General features: G+C 45.1%; 1 protein-coding gene across 2 annotated transcripts in view; it reads right to left on the bottom strand.

Moving 5' to 3' along the window:
• TBC1D8 (TBC1 domain family member 8) overlaps positions 1–16,919 on the bottom strand; it is a 50,337-nt gene extending 33,418 nt beyond the window's left edge. The window contains exons 1-2 of one of the 2 annotated variants that reach the window (XM_080377269.1): positions 16,511–16,919; positions 2,473–2,628 (exon numbers count right to left, since the gene is read on the bottom strand). In XM_080377269.1, coding sequence (XP_080233395.1) covers positions 2,473–2,628; positions 16,511–16,850 — 496 coding nt within the window. In that variant the 5' untranslated portion in view covers positions 16,851–16,919. The remainder of the gene's footprint in view (positions 1–2,472; positions 2,629–16,510) is intronic. The other variant, XM_080377270.1, reaches the window with a different exon arrangement.
• Positions 16,920–26,271: the final 9,352 nt, after the last annotated feature.

Genomic DNA, 26,271 nt, shown 5'->3' with positions numbered 1-26,271 from the left:
TCATAATCTCTTCTTTAAACCCACTTCTCACCAATCCCTTTGTGCTCCCTTTCCCAAAAGCTACTTCTCTTGACTGGGACTAGTTTCTGTTTTGCCTACAAGCCTTCTGAAAGGAAAAATCATAAGTGGCTCTACACTGGGGCTGAGGTCAGCCTTTTTTTCCCCCCTGCACTGGTACAACATGATTAACCATCTGGATTAAAACACCTCTGCCAGAACAGCCGTGCTGGGCAGGGATCAGACTTCCTAGCAGCCCTCAGAGATTTGCAGAAGTCTCCAACACAGATCTGACCTTTATGCATATATTCCCATTTAAGCCTTACAGCTCCTGGAACAGAGGACTGCCAACATACAATTAAAAAAATGTCATTTTAATTAGCTGCCTAATGACATGATGGCTACCCCTAATGAAGTTACACCAGGAGATGGGAAGGAACTTCTGCAGCTGCTCCTTGTCCTTGCTATACAACAGAAACCTTAATTTGACTCACTGCTCCTTCCAAATCCTGCAACAAAACGCTTAACGTCATGTTTGAGTGAAGCACCTCGCTCAGACAGGGCAGAGCTGGGCAAACAGTGACAGCCGCTTCTGCTCAGGGAAAGTCCTCCCGCTTTCTAAGAAAAGAGCTGGGTGATGCTGTTCCTCCGATTCCTACTGCCAGCGCCAGCTCTCCCCTGGGCACTCACGTCAGGGTTTCACAGCAGTGATATTATTCAGAAACAACTTCTGCTACCATGGTTCTTCATTCCTGTGCAGCTCTGGCAACTGCCTATGTCCTACCCACGCAGCATGCAAAACAGAGCCCTCTGCTTTCTGCTGTTACTATAAATCTCATTTTCTCAGGGTTGAGCATCCATTCAGAAGAGCCAAACAGAATTTTAGAAAACATCAATCAACTAAGTTTATCTCAGCAAAATCCTTAACCATTCCAACCAGGCATGGTTTTTATTTATAGTTTCGCCAATACGAAAAAAAAACCCACTGTGGGCAGTAAGAGCGTGGACAGGGCAAGGATCAGCCCCAGAAAGGAGTATTACATATATTCAAATGATCAAGAAGCCCATGACAGCAACACTGAGCTTACTTTTCCAGTGAAAGCTACCTGGCTTCATCAAAGGACTGTAACAGCATGAAGCTTTTAAATTTCTCCATAAGATGGCATTATTTAAATATAAAAAGGAGGGGGTCGGGATATAAAGCATAAAGCAATTGCAAAATGAAGAAAACCGAGCTACAACAAAACCAGCACAGACTTCACACAAGCTTCTTCACACGCATCTGGCGCAGGGGAAAATTCCCAGTGTTAATGGAGAACATGCAGAGGGTTCTCTGCTGAACCACGGAAGAAATGCTGAATGAGCTTGTACAGAGGAAGGGGGGCAAACATATAGATCGCCCCTTTTTATTTAAGGGACTATTACATCAAACACCATTAACAACATGTCAACACTTACATTAGCTAACTATTTAATGGGTTGATCCCTAAAAGAAAGGAACAGAACAGAATTATAACAGAATATTTTCAGTTGGAAGGGACCTACAATGATCACCTAGTCCAACTGCCTGACCAATTCAGGGCTGACCAAAAGTTAAAGCACGTTATTAAGGACACTGTCCAAAATGCCTCTGAACACTGACAGACTTGGGGCATCAACTACCTCTCCAGGAAGCCTGTTCCAGTGTTTGACCACCCTCTCAGTAAAGAAATGCCTCCTCATGTCCAGTCTAAACCTCCGCTGGAGCAGCTTCAAAGCATTCCCAAAGGAAAACGTGCCGTAAGTTGCAATGCTAGGATTTTACAAACTGGAGCAGAAGGGATGAGAACAGCCGGGCACACTGGCCAAGCAAGAACAGGGTGAATGGAACAAGCACATTCAGATGGCCTTTACTGTGCCACAGCAAGGTTGCTGCAATTCACATCGTTATCACTTTCCTGAAGATGAGCTCGACCTTCAGAGGTTGCAGAAACACTGCAAAAGGGATTAGTGCACAACAGACCAGGCACTTAGACATTCCCCCCTGACAACTTTACTTCCTAAATCATATGGCACCTTCTAAATGTTCCAGTTATATTTCATTATAACCAAGAGTCGTAAGACATTTCACGGTAAGAAAGTGGAAGACTAGACTAGCGAAAGGCTAGACTAAGGAGCTTCTTGCTGCAAGGAACTATTACTACTGTAGGAAAAGAAATGCATATAAACAGAACCACGCTACTTAGCAAGAGACAAAAAATTAACACAAAACACCCTCAGCTAAACAAGCTTTCTATAGAAATGTAATGTTCCTAGTTAACACTTCTTCATAATTCCTATCTGGGATTTTAACCAGAGGTTAATTTGGTTGTTAAATGAGCTATAGGCAATAGCTTTCCACGCACACACTACTAGTTGGGGTTACCTTGAGCTTCTTGGACATGCAGACACTGACCATGCTCAGAATCGGTTTGGGGTTTTCCGTCTGTGACTCACCAATAGCTACGGCCCAGTAAACTTCTGATCCGTTCAATAACTCACCACATGCAATGGCAGAGTAAACCTGTGAGCCTGGAACTTGGAGTAAAATTCGAAACGGAGCAACACGTGCATTAGAGTCTAACACAGCGTCCAGGGCACCAACCAAGCGACCTGCAAAGAAAAAGGGGGGCAAAAGAAAATTAGTGCCAACTTTCACTTCTGTAGCCTGCAAGTCTTTTCACATCTAGAGCTGTAAAATTAAAATACAGAACATAACAATAACAATTCTTCCCCTATTTTATGCTGTGATTTACAGATGCTCAAAATGCGAAAGGCAAACCGGATTAGATCAAAAGCGTATCAAGTTCTTTGCATTTCCAGTTTTGCCTCATATATACATGCATACAACCGCAGAACTTGAAGTGGAAAGACCTGGGGGCACCTTAAGAAGTTACTGCTCCAGCCCCGCTCTGAAGCTGGATAAATACACCTATGCCCTAAGTGGTGTTTGTCTAACCTGTTCTTCAAAACCTCCCACCACCAAGATGCAACAGCTTCCCCAGCTAGCCTCTTCCACTATTTTCATAGTCAACCACCACAATCTTGAACTTTCTTGCTGGAAATCAATCCTGCTCCCCAGAACACAGAGAGTAATTGGCCACAGGCATTTTTGCTGTTAACGCTTGACATACTGAAAAAGTCATCATGGTTGCCCACCCTTTAATGATTTCTTTTCCTAAAGAAATCCCAATCACCTCATTTCTTCCTTATGGGTCATATTCTTCCAACAGATCACTGTTTTTTAGCTTAAATTGGAATCTCTCCAACTTATCTGTAAGTGTGACACCCCAAACCAGACATGATGCTCACTACTCATGAAGTCTCAGCCATAAGAAGAGTGGAAAATCACCTCCTGTACCTTGCATACACACCACCTTATTCAAGAAAGCTTGCAGCAGTATCCCACTGTAAATCGGCACTTGACATAAATACAGTTGGAGAGCTGGAGCAATTGCTGCCCCCAAAAAGACCTCCCCATCTGCAGGCCAGCTACAGTCGCTGGCCTTCCTCAGTACGCCCTGCCTCAGCGGGTGGAACCAAGTTGTGCGTGAAAAAGTTATCCAAATGCCATGCTTTGCAAGCTGGCATATTAAAGCAACTCAGAATTGGTTTATGGTACCTACACAAACAGCAATTCAGGAACAACTTTATATTCCGTTCCCTTATACTGTACGTCCTGCAGAGACACAGCCTCCTACAGAGAGGGATGGCAGACAGCAAGGAACGGCTTTACCATGTCTGCTTATATCACGAGAGTATCTAGGAAGTTTTCTGCAGTACCACATTTTCCCTTTGCACATGTAATTCTTCCAACCTGTTGTATTTCTTCATCATTAATGCAACACAGAAGGAACTATTCTCAGCCTCCACAAGTTTTGCCAACCCTTGGCACCACGTGCAGCTTTTATAATTGCATTCTCCAGTCCATCACCTAAGTGATTAATGGAAACAATAAAATGAGACCTACTAAGTCCTCATCTGAAATGCCTTCTCACTTAGACAACAAACCAGGGCTAATTAATTTGAGTACAGCACAACAAAGCAGCAGTGTAACCGCTTTCTGATCTAGAAGGTGCAAGAAGCTCACATGGAACAGCATCAAAAACCTTCTGAGAGCAAAGAAAATTACCTCAAGTACTTCCTCCTTGGATTCACACACATACCACCAAGGATGCTTTCAAAGCCAAGCAGAAGCTGGACACAGTAAGTTTTAAAACTGTATGGTGAGATATTACTCAGCACCAGTTTGCTTCTCAGTTATGTCCAGATATTACACCAATCTATTTAAAATGGAGACCTGAATTTGGAGACCAATAATACGTATAATATCAGAAAATGCTAAATGCTTTCCTGTAACTGCAAGAAAAAAGACAAAAATCCATCCACGTACAAAAGGTAGTGAATTACCTGTGCTCAGAGAATACAGAGCATTGACTTCAGTGTGCAGTCTTCAAAACAGCTGGATGAAAGCCAGTAAGATAGCATCAAATGATGCAGAAAACAAAAATAGGGTTTAACTTTCAAATGTCAAAAGACTTGAGACATTACAAGAAAGAAAAAGAGAAAAAGAAACTTACGAAGTGCTGTGCATGTTTTCCCCCGATGATAGATCTAAGAGGAACATTTCTTTTTCATTTCATTAAAGTCATGGAAAAAAAGCCAGCTAACACGAAGTGCTACCGAAATCGCAAAAGGACGCTTAATGAACATCTGATTTGTGAAATATTTTTTTTTTCAGAAGTCATTAAAAAATGCATGAAAGGACAGAAGTAGCTGCAAAATTTTGTTTTTACTTCCTAGCTTGTGCAAAATTAATTCCCTTTTCTGTTCCTGAATGTGACCAGAGAAACCAATTCCTCTTCTCACTATTCACTTCTGCTTACAATTCCCATTTTGCTTATGAACTACCAAAAAGAAAAAAATCCCTCCTTCAGCTGTGCAAAAGAAAAAAATTACCTCCCTTGTCTGAACTACCCACAGCTAAAATACCAACTAAGGATGATGAAGAGGAGCCAGAACTAAGAATCGAAGAGAATTAAAAAAAGAGCGTGGTCATCAGGATACCTGCCAGAACCAAGCCCAGTGGCCTGGCCCCCACTACGAGGGCTTCACAGGAGCACAGCAACCCCACGCCTCAGCCATGCAAAGCCAATGCGATGGCTGACATGGGGGGGGACACACCATCCTGTCCCACCTCTGCCAGGAGGCTTTGCGGTGGGGTCGCTCCAGAAGGGATGTGTGGGCAGCGGGGGACAATTAAAGCGAGCACTGCTGAAGTCGACCAAGCGCCAGTCCCTCCCTTCACCTTGTTAATTTTCTCCTGTCAAACACGGAGCAGTAACCTTGTTTGGCAGGACCCCGGGACCGTGGTTTAGCACCTGTACATCTGCAGTGGCTCGGCTGCCCATGTGAAGCTGATGCTTAAGTGCTGAAAAATAAAGGAGAGACTGACAGAGGCAGACAGGTGGGGGAAAGGGAACTCCTAAGAGTGCATTTGCAGGAGCATGGAAAGGATTCAACACTAATAAATACACTCAGGTCTAATAAGATAATTTAGTTGAAACTGCAGCAGCATAAAAATCGCTAAAATTAGAGGAAAAAATTTTCCAGTGTGAGTTGCCTCATTCTCATCTGGGGTAACTTACCAATGGTAACACTTGTGTTATGATTCTCACTGAAGCATGGAAAAATAAACAACCTAAAGATCTTTGAACCAACAAACAAACAAGAAACTTACACTGATTTTGAAACATGTTTTGAAAAACACCTAGCTTGTGAGAAAGCACCTTTCTGGTAACACATCCTAACAGCTTGTTCCATGGAAGGGTCTCTTAGAAAACTGGTTCTGTCCAGAAAACAAAAGGGTCTCTGGCACATATAAATTATATAGAGGGTCTCAGGCTCCCATGTTGATGCATTAGCAAGCCTTCAGTTAGGATGCAGCAGACCTCTTCCATTTCACAGGCAACAGCGAAGCCATTTATACCACAGGACAGTCAAAAATTAAAAGGAAACAGAAGCAGAAGGGGGAAAAGAGAGAGGAACTGCCACACTTGTTCCCTTCCCAAAATTCCTGTGCTTTTTTTCTTTTTAATCTATACGGGACAAGATTTGGGGGAGGAACTTAAAATTCAGAGTACCTCTTTCCCTTTAACAAGCCACTCCACCAACTTCTCGTCCGCTTTTTGACCTCCCAAGATGCAGAAGTATTTCAGGAAAGTGGTTCAGTGTACAGTAACTGCACTGAGGAAAGCTGCAGGTCTGCAAAGCCTTCTGCTAATGACCACTGACAGAACATCGCAGGCTCCTCAAAAGGTACCGGTTACTTCATGCAGAAAGAGTATTCCCAGGCTAAAATTCAGATGCAAGTTTCAGGTGTAACGTACACTTTGGACAAATACAGAGGAGAGGACAGAAGAAGTAGGAAAAGACATACTTCTACTGAAATTATATGCTTCTCCTCAATAAATCTGATCACTTTAGCTGGAAGCTGGATTTCAGGTAGAGGGAACATCTACCTATGTTTTTTTCAGAAGTCTATAAAACAAATCTGAAAAACTTGCCACAAATTGCACACCTTACTTGGTAGTTTTTGTTTCATTTCACATCTACTTTTGTGCATATTTTATTGCTCGAGTACTGTAAAATTGGAATACCTCTAAGTAAAACACGACTCTTGTACTTCCAATTGCAAGTCCATTTTTATCAAATGTACACACATATTTCAGATACATTACCACAAATAAATAAAAGTATAAAAATAAGCCCGGAACCATTTCAAATTCTGCAACAGGTAGGAAACGTCTGCCCTTTACAGAGGTCAATCTGTAATCAAATGGGATGCAAAGATGACATCATGCACAACGAACCTGTTGAGTGTTCTTCACAGAAAAAAAAAGTCAAGGATATTTTATAACAATCAAGTTCTGAAATGAAATACCACAAGTGCACCACCCTCCACCTTTAAAGACATGGTTCCTTATATGGCCACAGAGAGACAAAAGATCCCATTACAAGTTATCCCTGTTCATAACTAATCTAGAAAAAGGAACATGTTTACAGTAGGTTAATCTAACACCAATTTCTACTAAACATACCCTATCTTTCAAACTAAAGAATGCAGGCTCCTTTCCCGGATCAGTCTTAATTATCCACGTGGTATTTCAAAAATTCTGTTAAACTTCTGAAACACTGGGCAGAAGTTGATTAAAGCTGAACTCAAACTAAAAACCGAAACTGAAAAGCTATCTATTACTTCCACCTTTTAGGATAATACTCAAGAGACAGTCTGAAGCACTAACAATTATGCCTCGCTCACCAGCACATGAATTAAGACCCCCTCTACATAGAGCAAGACAATTTCTGCTCACCTCCATCCTCTCTTAAAGGCCTTAAAGGGAATTTTTTCAGAATGACTCCAATGCCTTCCCATAAACAGTATGGTCACTTTGGCAGCTAAGCCGTGCTGCAAGGCAGAAGGACTTGGACTGATCACTTAGGAGTCTGGGACCAATAAATTGATAAAATCCTCAAAAATAAAACAGAAAAAAGGCCAAAGCAGCTACTGGCGTGGGGGAAGGAGAGTTAAAAGGCTAAGTGACAAGAGTGCCTGCAGCACCGCAATACCGAGCCCCATTACCCTTCTAGTTCCACTTTGTTTTTAAATAAGACATCAGGTCACCACAGCCAGAACCTTTTGTTTAATGCAAACTCGTAAATTCATTACAAAGCAGGGAGTGAAGGTCAATGTAGTTCAAAGAAGCAACCATATGCAGTGTCTGCAATTAGCTGGTAAGAAATTCTGATTTAACACCCGGGGAGCAGCAGGCCAGATGCACCCACGGAGGCACCTCCTCCCATCCATGTGCCACAGCCCTGAACCCCCCCAAAACCCCTCTCCCAAAACCAAAGGGGTCACATAGAGGAAAAGAGTCCAGCCTATGCCTCCAGCTCAGCCACTGTACAAGCAAACTGACCACTGCGCAAGTCTGAAGCCAAGAGAGAACTGTCCTTCCACGTCTCCCTGGACTACTCAGGAAAAAAAAGACCTGAGGTTTCCATTGCACCTGAGACCAGCACAGCTGGACAGATGTGCAGCAAGGCCTGCCTTAAGAATGCCTGCCACACTGAGCCCTTCTGGGAAAACGGGCAGAGGACCCTCACAGTACCTGGATCCAAACCAGTTTGCCAATATGCTCAGCTCCTCCAAAGCTGAGGCTGCTCGTGGCCGCAGGCACTGCCGAAGTCAGGGAGGTGGTGGCACTGCACTGGCTCTGGGGACCGCAGGGACTGCTCAGTGGCTGCTCTGCAGAGCCATGCAGAAGAGCAGATGGTGGCTACGCTCACCTGTATCATGCCAAAGCCTTTTTTTAAATACTCATACCCTTTTTTTTTTTTTCCCCCCCCCAATCAGACTAGGTTATTTTTCTAAGACAAAACCACAAAACCAAGGGATTTATGATTACAGACAGCATCCTGCCAGGCTCTCACTCCAGTACAAAGCCACGTAAAGCACACCTCTGAATTCATCCTCCGGTGCTCACTGCTGTTCACTGCTTCTGCTCTGCCATTAGAAAGCTGGGGGCTGAAAGAAAAACAAGCCCAGGAAGCCAAAGCAGCAGTCTGCCAAAGCCGGTACTTCACCCAAAAGGAGAAAGCTCTTGCTGGGCAGCAGAAGGAGCAAACAGTGCAGGTTGCTTTCCAGTGGATGCAGTTTTGCAAGAACTGATAGCTGCAAGAGGCACTCTAAGCTGCTCAGGCATGTGAATTGGGAGAAGAGCAAATCAAGCAATTCAAGACGGTCGTAAAAATAAAGTTGGGGTCTTTTTAGGACAGCAAGATTGAACTAACAGCTTCAGTAAAGTAGAATTAATTTCAGCTCTTTGAGGCAGAGAAGCATTCCATACCCTGAATCCTAATTACACTTCTTCACACAGTTCCCGCCACCTCGCAATGATTTGCAAACAATTAGAGTCTCACAATAGCCATGGTGGGCAGCAATTAGCCGCGCCAGAGGAGACAAGCAAACTGCCTGAGCCAACAGCCCACGACCAGGCAGAACACAGGGAGGGACACGTGGATGTCCCCGTTCCCCGGCCACCCACGATCCGTGCGCTCCAGCTGGAGCAGAAAGGCGGTTTTCACACCCATCAGCATAAACTCGGCCTGCCAAAAGGGCACTCCTGGGATGGCACCAAATATCAGGGAGTGCTCGCCTGGCTCTGCAAGGCATCTCAGAAGTTCTCCCTAGGAACAATGTCCTTGCTGAGAGAGGGATGGGAGGGTTATGAAGCTGTCTCCCACCTGACCTCAGCCACCCTGCCACATAGGAGCCCTACCTGGTGAACACAGCCCCATGGCTGGCCCAAGGCGAGACCCGGAGCTGAGACACGCTGAAGACCACTGCTGCCTTCACCCTCACCTCTTACAGCCCAGCCAGAGAGCACCGCTCATCCCACAGACACGAGGCATTTAAAGGTGTGGGTGGAGGCTTCTGAGCCACACCAAGGTGTGATACAGCCAATGGCACTGGGCATCAAGTTACTGCTGGCCAGTGGTGGCCCCCAGAGTAAATGTCTGGGGACATCTCTAGGTCTTTCATACCATCTTGATTTATTTCTCTAAAAGTTCAAAACTCAAGATGTTTAAGAGGTTGTTACCTTCACTCAGGCCTCCCTAAAACCCACGTTTTTTGCTGGATAAGAACAGTGATTATAACTGATTATGCAGGACCACTAGTGACACGAGTTCAATGTCTTGGCTTTACACCAGCCACACTGGCTTTGCTGAATTCTGCAAAATTATATGAACAGGTTTTGATGCAATACAGCACCCATGAGTGTTTCTTATTAGGCTTCCCCCGCCAAAAAAAAAAAAGTTGCAGAGCTCATTTGGGCAAGTACCTAAGAAGAAGGATGAAGGAGGACTCCTCCAAGGGCTGTAGGAAAGCCGTGTTTCCTTTGTAACGATAATGGTTCACCACACTTGAAGATAAGCACAGACAACATTAGATCCCAGCCTGAAGACCTAAGGCTCCAAGGGAAATATCAACATTCAAGCCCTTTAACTACTTCCAACATTGGCTTTGCCAGATCAAACACTGCCGCTAGGTAAATTGGTTTCTGTTGGTTTGTTGGTGTTTTTTTTAATCTGGCATGCAGAAACAAATTAAAACAGATTGTTTAATCGTTATTCCTCAGTCTCAGCACTCCAGGGAGGCTGGACATGAGAAACAAGGAGAGTTTGGGCATTTCCACTGTGGAGAGCTGTGTCCCATGGTCCCCGTGACTCCCATATCCCTGGGTGTGATGCTGAGATCTTGCTCTGGCATCAGACCACTGCATGGGGAGGGAAAAAACCACACCAGGGAAAAAGAAGTGAGCCGAACTGTGCACCCATTATTTCTTCTCATTCCCACCTCCCCACAGGCCATTTCCCCAGGCAGGCATGCTGCCGCAGCAGAGCTCCCACAGCTGCTTATCTCAGTCCTCTGCCGTAAGCCCAGGTCAGGCCAAGCCTATTTTTATAGCCCTGAAGGCCATGGAGCCAAATGCTTAGATTCTCACGTTACAAGTGAAAATACCTGAAACTCTTTTCCACCTGAAAACAAACAAGAAGGTGGGACACGCCAGCCACTGCTGCAGTCCTGTAAATTACCCAGACACAAGGCACTGCTTGGGGCAACGTAACAAAGTCTCTCATTTTTGGTGGGTGCTGTAAATAACACTGAAGAGACCAACCTAGCATTACTTAAACTCTGCCACCACAGACCCGCTCAATTAATTTATAAGCAAAACATTTTTTCCTAGGAGGGTGGTGAGGCACTGGAACAGGTTGCCCAGAGGAGCTGTGATGCCCCATCCCTAGAGGTGTTCAAAGCCAGGCTGGATGGGGCTCTGAGCAACCTGGTCTGGTGGAAGGTGTCCCTGCCCATGGCAGGGGGTTGGACTAGGTGATCTTTGAAGGTTCCTTCCAGACCAAACCAAACCACTCTGTGATTCTGCTGCCTTTTTCTGTGCCATGTGGCCTCCACAACATGAAAATAAAAACCCACCATAGCTGTTCCCCCGGATTAGTGTTGCACAGGCTGGTAGTCATTCCCCAAGAGGATACAACCCAGCCCCCCCTCCCCATGCACAGGTCTATCCCCACCTTCAATATTAACATTTAACCCAAAGTTAACATTTCAGCACAAGCGCCTACCTTTCACCTTACCCCTCCCAGCATCGCCTGCCTCAGGAGCAGGACACCCACCCCAGGAAGGCAAGCAGAGGGAGCCAGAGCAGCATGCACACCTCCGAAGGCTCTGGGGTCAGGAACTGGGGTACCTGGGTGCAGGTAGGATTCTGACCTTCCCAATCCTATCCCTCCTTCCAGCTCATGCCTCCCAGCTGAACGCTCTAACAGAGAAGCCACCCTCCTGGGAAAGAGCTTGCAAGGATGCATTCTCCTTAAAAGATGTTTCAGCAACATAAGGAGGAAAAAATAAAAAATAAAAGGGAAAAAAACCTTGCCGATCCAAATTCCAGTTGTGGGCAAGGCTAGATTACATTTTGACAAGAGTCCAAGCTTTCAGTAAAGAATTTGGATTTCCCCCTCTCCTTGTGCAAGGCTTCAGAGAGAGCTCTTCCTTAAGAAAACACCACCACAAACGCAGTGAGCATTACCACTATCTTTTAACAACATCATTATCGTGGCGTCTTCCTCTCCTCAACCTGCTGCATTTATAATAAAATTTAAAAAAAGCTTTTTTTTTTTTTTTTTTTTTTTAAATTAGAGCTCAGATTGAGCCTTACTTATTTTGGTAACTTGAATGTATTTTAAGATGAAAAGGCAAGTTGTTTTGAAGACTGCATTGGGCCACATCTTTTAATATGAATCTATTAATATGCTACTCATTTTACCTTTCACCCCTTCAAAAGGTAAAAAAGTTTATGGGAATACTAATTCACAATCCGCACTAGAAATCCAAATCTTCATCATATTTGTGACCCTCTCTTGCTACAATTTAATGAACAGAGGCAATCTAGATGGATTCCCCACCTGAGTTGTGGGAACCCTCCACCTCTGTGGTCCCCTCGCTGCCTTTCTCTGAAATAGACTCTATTACAAAATTATTTACCCAGACCTTGGGAGATGCACAGGGCTACTAAAAGCCACAACAATTACAGTACTGTTTGGACTGGAGAGTATGCAAGAGCAGCAAAAGATCTTTTGGGGTTTTAATTTCCAGAAAAGGTGTGTAGAGTTATCAACAGCCATTTTTCTAAAATTAAAAAATTAAAATCCAGGCAAGGGGAAACAAGGAAGAGAGCTCTTATCATCTAACCTGTCAGATTTCCATTCACAACCAAGAGGTGCTCTGTAGGTCAGTTCAAAAGTTACCGCCCTGCAAGAATTTTATTTAAAAGAAAAAATAAAATCCTAAGATGGAAGTTTACTTCAATCACTGGCATGTAGCTCAAAGAAGTGTATTTATCATGCCTATCACATTTATTTTTACTAGAGAAATAATAAGGTTCAGATTCATATACAGAAGATACTTCTTTTTGCCAGTGTATTATCATATATTTGAAGTTGTGAATGGTAAAGTTTTATATGAGCCGAAGGAGAAAATAATTTCTTCTCAAAATGTTCATCCTCTACGAGTTGCAAATGATACAAGACTACATCCAGCTTGGAAAGTGCCCTGAGCTGAAAACAGAGGCTGGAAGAACAGTAGCGGGAAATATCATAACTACATTAAAAAACACAGGGTAAATAGGAACAAAACACAATGTTTTATTGTTCTACTTCAAGCAAGAAGTTAAAAGTAGTATCTCAAAAAGTAAAGACAAAAAGCTGCTTGAAACAAGAGTTCATTTTAAAGTTTTATTTAACCTTATTTATAAAAGGGAAAATTCACAAGTATTTAAAAGAATCCTAAGTAGGTTTTTATACACTAAGAGTGCGCAATGTGAAGTACTGTGTAAACAGCAACTGCAAAGCTAGCTGCTTGGGAATAGTGAAGAGCCCAGTGCTCGTGACAAAATCATTCCCAACACCTCCTAGAACAAGCAGGTTTGCTGTCAAAATGCACAAAAGTAATCTAACCAAACAGGAAGGGGAATGAAGCTCTCAACACTCCCTAATAAAAATGAAAGCAGCGATTCACTTACAGGCTAAACCACCTTACAGTATTTACCATAAAGGATTTGTCAGTATTTTTGACTACTGATGGCATCTCAAGCTTATCATTAATATATAATCTCAGAACCAAGGACCACAGGCCTTTTTGTAGGGACAGCCAAAAAGGTCTATAATTAGGAAAAACAAACAAACCAAACAAAAAAAAAAACCAGAACTTACAGAAATTGCTAAGCTAAATAATTTTTAAGACACTATAACTTAAAATTAGTTACTAGTTAAAAAACTATAATTCAATTTCTGTAAAGTATTTTTAAAACAATTTCCTTCCTAAGCCTCTGATCCAACAGAGCTCTCAAGCAGAGATCCAGGTAAAGTGCCAAGTTAAAACATTTATTGGAAAAGCATATCCCTCAGGAAGCAGAATGACACTGCTCAGGTAATGAAGAGTTAAACACAGCCTCCATCATTTTTTGTACCGCTGCTTGCAAGCCCAGTGTGCATTCAGTAACCGCCCTAGGATGCAAATTAAATAACAGTAGTAAATCTAGTCTCTCTCTTACAAACATCTGCTCAGAGTCTGACTGAAACACAGTACTCAAAGAAACGTAGACACGGAAGAAAAGCACTTTTGTGTGAGAGATCTTCTCTAGTCCATCCTTTCAGGAATTAAATCCGCATAAAATATACCCTCCAGCTGTGCTAACTGACTTTCCTGTAATGGATAAAATGCCCTGGTAGTAGAGAGAAGTGTCCTACAAGAAAAAAGACATGCAAATATGAGAATAGGGCCGTAAAGCAGATGTCCTCACACAGGTTCAGTGCAAATACCATGTTGCAGTCGCACGCACAAGGGCAGCTCAGGCATCACACCCTTTGACCCCATTTAAAGCAAATTACATCACGCGTGGTCCACTGCCCCATCTACACTCTTTACTTACAAAATCAAGTCTCTCTGGCAAGGGGAAGAAGGTTCTGTTGATCCTACATGGGTCTAACACAGCCTGAGGATACACAGCCTCCTCCTCCTCACCGGAGGAGCCGTGGCATTCCCTTTCACCACGGCACCTGCTTTCACGTACAGGATCTTCACATCTTTGAAACTTCTACCTTTCCACCAAACTTAACTGCAACTGGCCAGCGCTCAAGTTACTAAAGGGAAAAGAAAACAGATATGGAAATTGTTGTTGCTTAAGCTTTGCTTCCCCAGTAAAACAAACAGAATCTTCTAACTTACAGCTCGGTAGATGACACTCTGAAATATGGTAGTGCTTAAATGCCATTTGTATCCGTCAGTTTGGAAAAGGCAGGTACTAATAAAGGGACTCTATAGTCATGTAAAGCAAGAATCGGGAGGTACACTTTGCACTGAAAGCAAGCAGTCATCAGCAAAGCCCAACTGTTTCTTAGTACAGGTCTCCATTTCGCTCATCCCAAGTAAAAACTGTGAAAAAAAAATTAAGCCGCCTAACTCCAGCTATGCTTAATGCTCCCCCACACTTGATTTTTGGTTCTAGGGCTCTAATTTCTAAGCCTTTTTAAATACAAACATTTCCAAATGGTTTAAGGGACTGTCAGAATTTACAGTTCCAGTGTTGCCTGAGACAGGAGCAGCTTTCCTTTACCGGCCAAAAGAGATTTATGCAAGCCCATGTACTGTAGATTCAGCAAAATGATTCACCTGAAACTTAACCAGAGAGAAAAGCAGTTTGTTTGGCATAAGCTGGCAAATCTCTGCTGTGGAAAGCTCAGGCACAAGTAGTTAACATTTGTGGATCTCAACCTCATGATTGTCCTGGACCTAAATCAAGCAGCTGTAAACAGCTATTTTTAACTCTTGAAAATTAATCCACATCATCCTTACAATCACAAAAGAGTGGCCTATGACTTCCACATGGAGGGCAGGGGAAAATACGAAGGCAAACATTTATTTAACTTGCTGGCAAAACTTCCATTAACCTTACCAGGGCTAGCATCTCATTAGTAATACACTGATAACATGGGATCTACCAAGCCACTGTTAAGTTTTGTACTCTTTATGACTCCACAGCTAGGATAAGCTCCGATTTAAAAAAAAAAATAATAAATGCAGAAAGCAGCATTATCGAGTGGCAAGGGTCAATGCTTCACAAGCACAAGGTTTTAATAAAATAAATGTCAAACATGGTAACATAACTCTTTGACTGTGTAGAAAACAGACTTTGAAAATACCTGACCATCCTCCCACATATATAAGACACCACTAAAAATTCTCATTCTTACAAGGTACAAGACAGCCCCATCTGCTTTTTAACATGGAATACACTTAAGCTGTTATTATTTTACCGAAGTATCGTTTGTTTGAATCCTGTTGCTGATGCCTTTGAATCGAAAGTTTGGCCAAAATTTCTTGCTCGGTTACTCTACAACACGAGCACAGCTTAACGCAGCGTCCTCGGGGGGGGGGGGGTACCCGCAGATCTATACTGTCGCGAGGGTACAGCAGGATCCTTCTTCTTCATATGTATACCTCCTTCACTACGGGCACCTGGAGCGCCACACAGAATTAACGTGCCTTCCATACAGCCACATAAGCCGTAGTATCATTAATGCAAGAGTAAGTCAGAATCCACTCATCCACAGCACTGAACTGGCACCCCCCGCACACCCCGTAACGTATGTATCTGCCAGAAGTCCTATACGTACTTACATAACTGCCACGGTGCGCGGGTGGCGGCGGTCGGGGAGGGGACACAGCGCGGCCGGGGTGCCGCCAGCAGCCCCCCGGCACCTCCCCTCCCCCCCCGCCCGCCAGCACCCACCCACCCCCCACCGCCGCCCAGCCCCGGCACCTCCGCACCGCGGCTCGCGGGCTGCCAGCCTGCCGTTAGTCACGTTGCCGAAAGCCACCGGGAGGGAAGCGAAGGGAAATAAAAACAAAAGTGGCTTTAGCGGTGCTCAAGGCTACAGCACCGCGCGGCGGGTCCCCAGGCAACTCGGGGGGCGCCGGGGCCGCCCCCACGGCCCTGCCGGCAGCAGCCCCCGCACCGCTCGCGGCGGGGGAGCCGCGATGCCCCGGGCCGGCGGCGCCCCGCGCCCGCCCGCTCCGCTCCGCGCTATCCCCCGAGCCGAGCCGTGCCGAGCCGAGCCGTGCCGAGCCGAGCCGTGCCGAGCCGAGCCGTGCCGAGCCGAGCCGTGCCGAGCCGAGCCGGCCCGGCGAGGGGCCCCGCCGCGGGCCGAACAAAGAGGCCGCTCCCGCCTCCCGCAGCCCGCCCCGCCGGCGGGTCCCCCCGGCGCGGCCAAGTTCCCGCAGGGCAGCGCGGAGGCGGGGGGGACCCGCCGCCCGGCCCGCCCGGCGCCCCGCCGAGCCCCCCGCGCCACAGGGTACCCGTGAAGCGGCCGCCGCCGTCTCCGTGGCCCCGACGCCGCTGCAGGATGAAGTAGCCGCTGCTCTTCTGCGTGACCCACAGCTTGAAGGCGTTTTTCAGCAGCACCTCCTCAGGCTTCAGCCACATCTTTCCCCGGCTCGGAGTCTCTCCCTCTCTCTCCCCTCCTCGCCCTCTCCCCCCGAGGCCGTCCCCCGCCGCGCCGCACCCCGGGTCACATCGCCCCCCGCGGGCTGCGCGGCTCCGGCTCCCTCGGCGCGGGCCCGACCGCCGGGGAGGAGCCGGAGGCGGAGCCCGGGTGCGGGCCGCCCTCCCCGCCGAGCCGGGGGCTTTGTGCGGCATCCGAGCCGCTCCGCGCCGCCGGGCAGCTACGGGCGGGGGGCGGCCTCTGGCCGGGGGGAAGGAGAGCGGGAAGGACGGTTCCAGTTCTCCCCCTCGGGGGTCCCGGGGAACCGCGGGCCCGACACGCAGCACATCGGGGCTCCCCCGGCGCCCCCCAGCGCAGCCTGGCGTGCGGCAGCGCGGCACCCGCTGCGCACGGGGAAGGCACCGCCGGCGGGCGGCCAGGGTCGGCCCCCAGGTCTGCCCAGCCTGTGCCAACACACTCGGCTCGGTGTGTGCACACCTGCCCCGGAGGGGCCCGCCCAGCACCGGGTCCGTGGGTCCGTCCTGAGCCCCCGCCGCGGGGAGCCGTCGGGGCAGCCGCAGGGACAAGGGTGCCCTGGCCCGGCCGGGGGCAGCTCGGCTCCCCCGTTCGCCTCTAGACCACAGCCGAAAGCTGAGCCCGCAGATACTGACTTTGATGTTTGAATGCCAGTGCCTGAAACTTCACCTCTCAACCGAAAAGTCAGAATTTAATTTTACGGGATTGGGTTTTTTTCTCATTTAAGTAATAAGCAGGCGCTGCTGGTGGTTGAGCTGTTGGTAGGATCATTTGCAAAGCTGCACAAATGGTTACGTACATTGGTAATCCTCTGACACTGTATTTCACACTGTCATTAACCCATATTGCCATTAAAACATGACCAGTGTACCTTCTCTCAGTCATGTTCCGCTTCTGATTAACAGCAAATATTAAGTAAGTTCTTTATAACCACTGCAGTAGCAGGCTGCTAACCCTCACGCACTCTTCATTTGGATTAAAGATGCCAGTCACTGCGGGTTAAATCATGTACTCGTCATTTGGGCGAAGATCCCTCTAAGTAGAGAATTTTTATTAGGAAAAAAACACCTGAGCTTCACTTCACCAAGCTCAAGCTACAGCGTGAGCTGTGAACTTCCCAGCTCTTTGAAAGGGACTGATGCTGCGCTGCGCTACTTGGCATAGCCAGAGGTGATTATTAACTGGGAATTGGAAGGTGCCCATGCGGACTGGTTTCCAGCTGCTGGTGGGAACATTTAGCAGGCAAAATTCTGTACTCAGCTGCAATCCAGTAAATGCTGTGTGATCCATATTCTTTCAATTTCAATGTAAAGCAATGATTTCTTTCCATACATAGAATAGCAAGCAAGCATTGTGAGCATACTACTTGTCTGATATATAAAAAGAAAAGCTATTAAAAGGACAAGATGATGGGTATCCACATAACAATGTATTTAAAAATTAATGAGAGTGTAAGAATGCTCTTTCAGGATAAGAATAGCTCAGAGGTTTCCCCTGCCCCCAAAACAATCCTGAGGACATGTAAGTCTTGAAAGTTTAAATGTTCAGGGAACTGAGGTGGTGAATATTTCTTCCCTTTTCAGACATTTAAGTATTATTTTCCATTATTGTTTTTGGAGTGGTTTTTGCATTCAACGTTGGGTTTTGGGCAAGCTGATTTGAGACGTTAATGAGAAGAGGGCCAAGCAGACTGCTGACCTTTAAGGTGCTTTTGAGTTTGAGAGTTAGCAAAAGAGTAAAGCAGCTGGTTTCAGGATCCGGTGTCACGCACACCTGCCTCTGTTAATTAGATCTTGAGACATGCTTCTGGTTGAACCCCACCAACAGTACTCCTTCAGAGTCATGGGCTTTGGAACCACATCCAAGTTGGCCCAATGATTATTCAAGCAAAATGGGATCATCCGTGCTTTTTAAATAAGAAGCTCTTGCAACACATGGAACCAGTGGAAGGTAATTGACAAAGAACCTGTGAGAGACAACTTCAGAGGGGGAAAAGAGGGATTTGTAAGATGAGGGAAACTGATCCAGGATGACAGGGTAAAACAAAGCACTTTGTAATATATATTGTAATAAACGCATCTACTGAAAGTAGGAGCATACTTCTCAATGTTCCCTGAGATCTGAGGAGAGACACTCGCTGCCAAAATGCCACTGAGTTTTAGGACACGACTACCCTCAGTCCTACCCACTGAGGATGTCCTCTCCCATAGAAGTCCAAGAACACATGAACCTGCCGGAGCTCCCTCAAGCACGAAGCTGTTCAGTGTGTACCGCATCCCTGCCAGGCAGGCATTTCAAACAGTCCCTGGCCTGGCAGCAGCATGGCTGAGGGCCATTAGCGCACACCCTTCCCTGGCTCTTCTGCCCCATTCCTAACCTGGGACAGATGGACAGACAGGCAGCCACAGGCATAAAGAAGCAGTAACACAGCCACTTCGGCACCGAAACAGGCACTGATAACCTCCAGGTCAAAAAGGCTTGCAGGTGGAAGTTGAACATGCTTATTGTATTATTTAACTGAAAACCATCAAGGAAAGAACACCCCAGATATATATGTCTCATCACCAAATGGTGCAGCCTCTACCTGCTAACTAAAGTCTTTGGCAACAGCTAACAGAAGGTTTATGTTCATGGAGAAAGTCCTGCAGCGATATACTGGCTGTTTCCACAGCTGGTATTTGAACAGGATTTGGATGATCTGAGTATCTTATGAAATCTCCTGTGAGGCAATAGTTTTATAATGCTGGTGTCTAGAGAGATAAATAAAACCAGGGAGCACAGGAATCTGGTAGATTATTAGACAAAAACCAGGGTGCTGTGAGAAGTTATGCACCTTTTTTATATGTTCTCTGAAACAGTCTAGAAAAGCTAGGACTATCTTACTCAGTTGATTGAAGGTATTTAAGGTTAGTAGGCGGGAGGAAAATAGCTTTAGAAAAAAATGAAGATATACTTGAAAGGAAAGAACTGAAAGAAAATGAGGTCTCTGGCCTGATGCCGCCCTTAACATGAGCTCTGAGATGACTGTGTTTGGATTATTTATGATGCTGGGTCCCTTTCCTAGATTTCAGTACCAAATAGCACAAGGCAGGAGTCTGCCATTCGGACTGCGTTAGAGCACAATATCAGTCATACCTGGAATAAACTTCAGAGATCTTGAGCAGCCATGAGATGGAGTACAGACTGCACAGGGTGCAGGGGACAGTCACAGAGAAAACCGTGCTTTCCTTTCTTCCCCTTGTCACTGACTGCCTTCCCAGCCCTAGGCATGCCCTTTGACTTCACACGGATTCATCATTTTCATCCATGAAACATATATAATTTTTATTCTGGATGTCACTGAGATGCTCAGGAAGACGGATTCCTCACGTGCATCAAAGGAATGATGCCTCCATGGCCAGGAAACAGGCAGACATGGTCGTCTGGGCCTCCTGCCTGCCTGGCCCTCTGCAGAGGCTACCAAACCCTCTGAGCCTACATCGCGGCAGAGCTGGGAACGCTCAAACATACTTAGGAGAATGTGTAATGCTCTAGGATAGACTTTGAGGCTTGCAGTTGTATAGCTGAAGCTGATAGATGTATGTGCTGCCACCAAAACAGGTTGTCCATGCTCCCCCCACCTCCCACCAGAACTCCTGTAGTGAATTGCATTAACTGAACCAGTCAAAAACTAACTTTTATTTACTTAAGTGTTTTGGATAGGTTAGGTCTTTAGTCATGTTGTGATTGTAGGAAAACTAGGGTGAAAACACACATCCTGGGCTGGGGGAAAGAAACAGGCTGATCCTTCAGGCAGCAAACGGTAGGGAGATTAATTTGCACTTATCATTAAATGAGAACCTAAAGATTTAGGCTCAATTCATTTATACTTACAGCAAAAAAATACCTGGAATTTGTCTAGCAGAAGCAGGTGCACAGTCCAATCATCTCCATGTTTCCAGTTACGAGTCTTTACCTTCTGTCTTTATTAGTGTCTGAAAAAGCCCTAATCAGTGAGCTAATTCATTTCTGAAGACACAGTTGATGAAACTCCCAGATGATCCTGAGTTTGGACACACTAGAAGCAGCACTAAATGCAGAGAAATAACGTGTAGGGTGCTAGGGAAATAATACACATTAGCCAATACAGCACTGGAAATTCAAACTGCTGGCTAATACATCTAGGGAAGAATAACTAAAATATACTTATCCCAGGGAACCAAAAAAAGCTTTACAGAGATTAATCAACAGCTGCTGTTTTCAAGCCTTTGTTTTCGGCACCCCCCCAAAGTTTTCCACTACAGCTTTAGCCTCCTGTAGACCAGTTGTCAGCAGGCATCAATACATTGCTTTCTTAGTGGCGTGTCCCCTTGAGGCCACCCGTTAATGTGGAGGTCTGCAGCCCTCTGCCTGAAAACCATTGAGCACTCAGACATCAGGAAAGCAATTTTTCTGAGGAACTGAAGCCATGAGTCTTCAGGTTCTCCATATTGATATGTGGCTGGATTTTGAAAAGACCTTAACTCCCACCTACACTGAACTAAGGAGCAGATGTGGTGACACACTTGTTCAGCACCTAGCAGCAGCCTTAAGCCCTCAGCATGCTGCTCCGGGCACAGAGTCACCCTTGAAAGCACCCTCAAGTTCCAAAATCCCCCACTGCTAAGTCTGCCAAGCTTTCCATGTAACATAGGATTGTATTTCCCACATTGTGGAGACAAATCCCCATCACAGACCAGGTAGATAGCAGTCTTCCTCTACAGAAGTCTGAAGGGACCATTCCTGATACATCATATTACATTCAGAGTACTTCAGTGCTTAAATGATGTAGATCTAGCTGAGACAGTTTGAGAAAAGAAAACAGAAATTATTAAGGGTTTAAAACTGGCTTTTGAGCTCAGATTGGACGGGCCTCAGCTGAAAGTGACAACTGAAGTGGTGCACAAAATAGCTGCTTACAAGTATCGGTGTGTTAAATACAAAGATGATGATGTATTTGTAGCATTTAAAAAGCAATTCAATAAAAGCAGTAAGAGGGAGATTTTTTTTTTTTCAAATAGGAAAGGTTAGATTAAATACTAAGCAAATCCTGCTGACCAGGAAGTTTTTTTTACTGTGCTGGATAGTGTAGTGAGGGATTAGAGGCATTTTAGAAATAGTGTAAGATGAATCCTTTTATATAAGATGGAGTTACTTTCTAATGTAACTCTGTGATCAGAAAGATTAGGCAACCCAGCAAGATGCCCTGTGCCTCCTATGATCGGCTAATAATGACTTTCCTCACTACAAGAAATCACCTACAAGAGAGGATTTTGTAAGGTGCTTTGAAAGGCTCCTCTGCAAGGTTTCTCGCATCAGACACCCTCTCAGACATTGTCCCGTTGGAAAGGGGCCATGTTTGCTTCTCACTTGCAGAAAATCCACTTCAAATTTGGCAGAAATGAGAGGGCCCAAAGGGAAATCACGGTAATTCACACGCAGCTCCCAACCGCTGGCAGCATGCCTCCATTGAAACCGCACTGCAAAGACCCCTCCCATCAGACATATCAGATCCTGGGAATCTGCTAAAGCAATGCTTAGATCTTTTCAATACATACAAACAAACGATAGATTTGGGTTTGAAAGTACCCAGGAGATGGCAAAAGTAGTCAGGGTCTTCCACACTGAGAACTGCTGTGGAAAGGCCTGAACATTCTCAGCTACACTTCTAAGTAAATCAGTCTTCACCATCTTTCTCCTGTAATGACTCGATTGCAAAAGTCAGTTAATGATTATGGGTCCACATGTTTTTGTCTTCCCACCTGCTCTAGTAAAGTAACAAAACTGTTACAACTTGTAATTAATTCCAGAGGATTCATTTACTATCTCTGATTAAATTAATGCCTGCGTAATAGTGAAGATATAAGAAGGTATAATACACTATCAGGAGCAAGTGCAATTAAGCTACAGGCAACACTGTAAAAACACATCAGAGGTTTTGATTCACAGTTTTATGCAATAGTATTTCACAGCTTTTTCCCTGTCAACAACATTATAATGTGCACTTTTGTATTTCAACTGGTTGAACTCATTCAAGTACCAGGTCTTTTGATGAACTATTTAGGACAGCAACTGAAATGTTTGGGCTGCTGATTCCACTTCTTGTTTTACTTCCAGCATCACTCCCTGGCTTTCAGTTGCAAAACCCACTTCTGCAATTTAGGACTGCCAAACCTTTTTCTGGGAACCACACAGTTACTGTGACACTGGAGGGGCTATCACATTTCAAGGTGTTTGACAACACTTCCTAAGACAGCCCCTCTCAGGACATGTAATTAAAATAATACATGCATGTGGTTTAAGGCAGTAATTCTCCAACTTTTTTCTTGGCTCAGTCAACTTCCAGCTCTCCAAAACACTGGAGGAAAAAATGGTCCCTGAGGGCTATACTGACATACAGCAAATCCCTGCAGAACACGCAGGCGATGGAGGGGAAACCCAAGCAGGGGCTTCACGGCCACTGTTTCAGCAATGGACAGCAGAGGAGTGTGACCTGGGCTTGCCCTGCCAATCACTTGATATTCCCCCACACCAGTGCTTAATAGTGCTTCTGCACTCTGCCAGAGTTCAGTCATGCCCGCTTTCCTCTTCACCTTCTGTAGGTGCAGAAGACCTCTCTTCATCACAGCTTGCCCAACTCTATTAGTAATGACCCTGGGAAGCCCAGAGATGCTGTTGATGACTTCAGGTAGGATGGAAAGAGGAAGGCACTTCCCATATTACTGCCCAGGGTACCCTCCTTGACCATCCTCCAAGGGCCTGACCCCGCACCTCAGAGGCATTTTCATTCCCAAAGACATAGCTATGGATAGATCTCATCCTCTCAGGACTTTTATATAATACCCAGTTTGACACTGAAATAAGACTCTAAAATTATCCTGGTACAAAAGGAGACGAATGCCTAGCCCTGTATAAGAACCTGCATTCCAAGAATACCATTTAGTTTTGGCATGGCATAGTCATTATAATGTAGTGGGAATGGAAGACCTGGCCTCCTGAAATGCATTGACACTCTTTAAGGACAGCAAAGCAAGCAGCCAATGGTTTTGATGCCTTTTGGAACGTAATTAATTAAACTTTGTGATATGAGATCTTGAACAACAGAGCAAATTGGTGGTGCCAAGAAGAAAGGCGGCAGAATCAGAAGTAAAGGTGCAATGGCTCCATAACCTGTGACAAGGTGAAAAGCCTGGAGCAGAGAGGATAACATTTCCTAAAGGGAGGTTGTAACCTGCCTGTTTCCTAATTGCAGTTTTGTGTAGAGCAGTGGTGTTCCAGCAGTGAAAGCAAATGACCTTGATAGGAAGAAGGTATTACTGCACTAACACGCTACTGAAAGCGTAAGTGCTGGCATTCGCTCGTGCTAGGCAGTCTCAAAGGAAGCCCGAAGTGGAGTGGCCAGTGTTAGAAGCAACTTCCTCCAGGACTGTTTCCTGAGTCAAAATCCTCATACTAATTCATCTCCCAAGATCAAAAATTCTTCAGGAGTTCAGCAAAAGTTAGTTGATTCTGGGAATAATAAAAAAAAACAAACAAAAAACAAAACCAAAACCACCTCCAAAAGTGTGCCAGCATTGATTATAGTGCCCCATTTCATTTCTGTATGAAGATGGGCAGCGGTATTTCTACCATAGCTGTCTTCTGCTGAACCTGGGAACAACCTGCCTTAGCTAAAAGTATGGCCCAGGAAGCTGGCTGAATTTCGATTTTGCCTTGTTGCACTTGGAGCCAGAGGTTCTTGTTGTTTTAAAGATTTCCTTTAGGTGTTTGCTCTGTTTTTCTTTGAGTAACCACCCTCTGGAATACTGTCTGTGTAGGCAGTAAGACCTTCCTGAAATCAGGAAATAGCCATGCCTTTTTCTCAGTCACAGATGACTCAAGGCACGCAAGCATTTCAGAACAGAAACACATAAAGCTATATTATCTCCCTTCAAGTTATTATGGTCTCGCTCCTGCCTATATGCAGCAGGGTCTGATGCTGTACTCCTGTTGCGTGGGATTTCTCATGACCCTGTGCACACAAGGACCCTATGACCAGCCTGGAGCCCGATAAAACTCTACTCTTTCCATCTTTGCAAATCCTGCCCACTTGTTTGGCAGCTGTGGAGAGCCAGCATCTCCCACCATGGGGACCAACACCATATGGCCACCTGAGCAGCATTGGGGTGAGTGTGACGGGGCTACTGGGGCTGCTGGTGGTGCCGGGGCTGGGCATGGTGGTGAGGCAGAAGGCACAGAGAGGAATCACCATTTCTACTCACCGCCTGAGGATTTTGGACCACCTGTGGGGAGCTGCAGCTGCAGAAGTGGCAAAACTATGTCACAACACAAACCCGATCATCACAGAAGTGTCAGTGCTTTGATGCAAGTTTTAAAATGTGTGTGAGTGCCTTTGAGATACCCTTTAAGATATTTTTTTCTGGCAATTTTTTACTCATATTTGTGCACGGGAGACCCAAAAGAATACTTCTGTTGTGATTCTTATCTCTTTCCACTGATCTGATATGACACCCAAGGTTATGCTGAGATTGTACTTGGCACCTTGCTGATATCACCAAGTTGGAACCGTGCTGCACATGCCTAGGACTGGCTTTGAACCTGTTTTGAACCTGTTCTCTTTGATCAGTACTGCACTTCTGCTTCTACCTGACTGCTGTATCCTGGATGAAAGCTCTGTGATTTCCTCCTGCTTTGGCTGCTGGCTAATTTAAATGTGACACCCACTGTTTCAACAGAATTTGGAGGCTTTTTCACCCACCCACCCATGTTTTTGCAGGTAGGCAAACAAGGTGTTAGTCTTTTAAACAAACATGACCACAGAACAATAAAAACTGGGAATGCATAATTGCAAAGAAAATAGCTATAACTTTTTTTATCTTCTTTTTTTTATTATATTGCTATAAACAAATTTTTTTAGAATTTATTTTCTGGTCTACCAACTCACATGGTTTCTAATGAAGTCCTGCATTGTTTTGCTCTCACTCCAGCAAAGCCGGTGACTACATACATGTCCATATTTTCTATTCCTTTCAGGAATAAAATATTCATCACACAGAGAAATGCACCAAACCATCTGCCTAGTCTTTATGGGAGATGTAGAAAGATTTGCAAACATGCTCTCCTTCCCTTCCCGTTTTCACAGATGAATAGGTTTACTTGGAAGTCTTTTCTTTTAATCTTTGTTTTACTTTGCTCTTTTTGTAAGTGTCTGAAGTCCACAGAGTCTTTTTCCATTCTTGTCATGGTGCAACAGTAAGAAATTAAAATGTTTTTACGTATTTAGTTCTCTCATAGATTAGTCTCTCCCTGTATACTTTGGGAAAATGCAACAAGCCAACAGAGCCTGAATTTTCAGAAGCTTTTGAGCGTGCAGGTTCAGAACTAGCTTTGCAGAAGTAATCAGCATATAGTTGACGATGGCAACTGTGAAATCAATCCCTTTGGAGTTCTGGTGCTGAGTGTCAAGGAGAACTCATAAAAGTAGTTTCTGCTTTTGAAAACTTTGGACTTAAGCCAGAACTTTCATCTCCTTATCTATGAAAATGGGATATGACTTTAATACCTCTCCAACAGTTCACGAGG

This window comes from Falco punctatus (genome assembly GCF_963210335.1).
Source record: "Falco punctatus genome assembly, chromosome: 2".
NCBI classification, from domain to species: Eukaryota; Metazoa; Chordata; class Aves; order Falconiformes; family Falconidae; genus Falco; species Falco punctatus.
The sequence above is the reverse complement of the archived record's forward strand: the minus strand, read 5'-3'. Positions and strand labels throughout refer to the sequence as shown.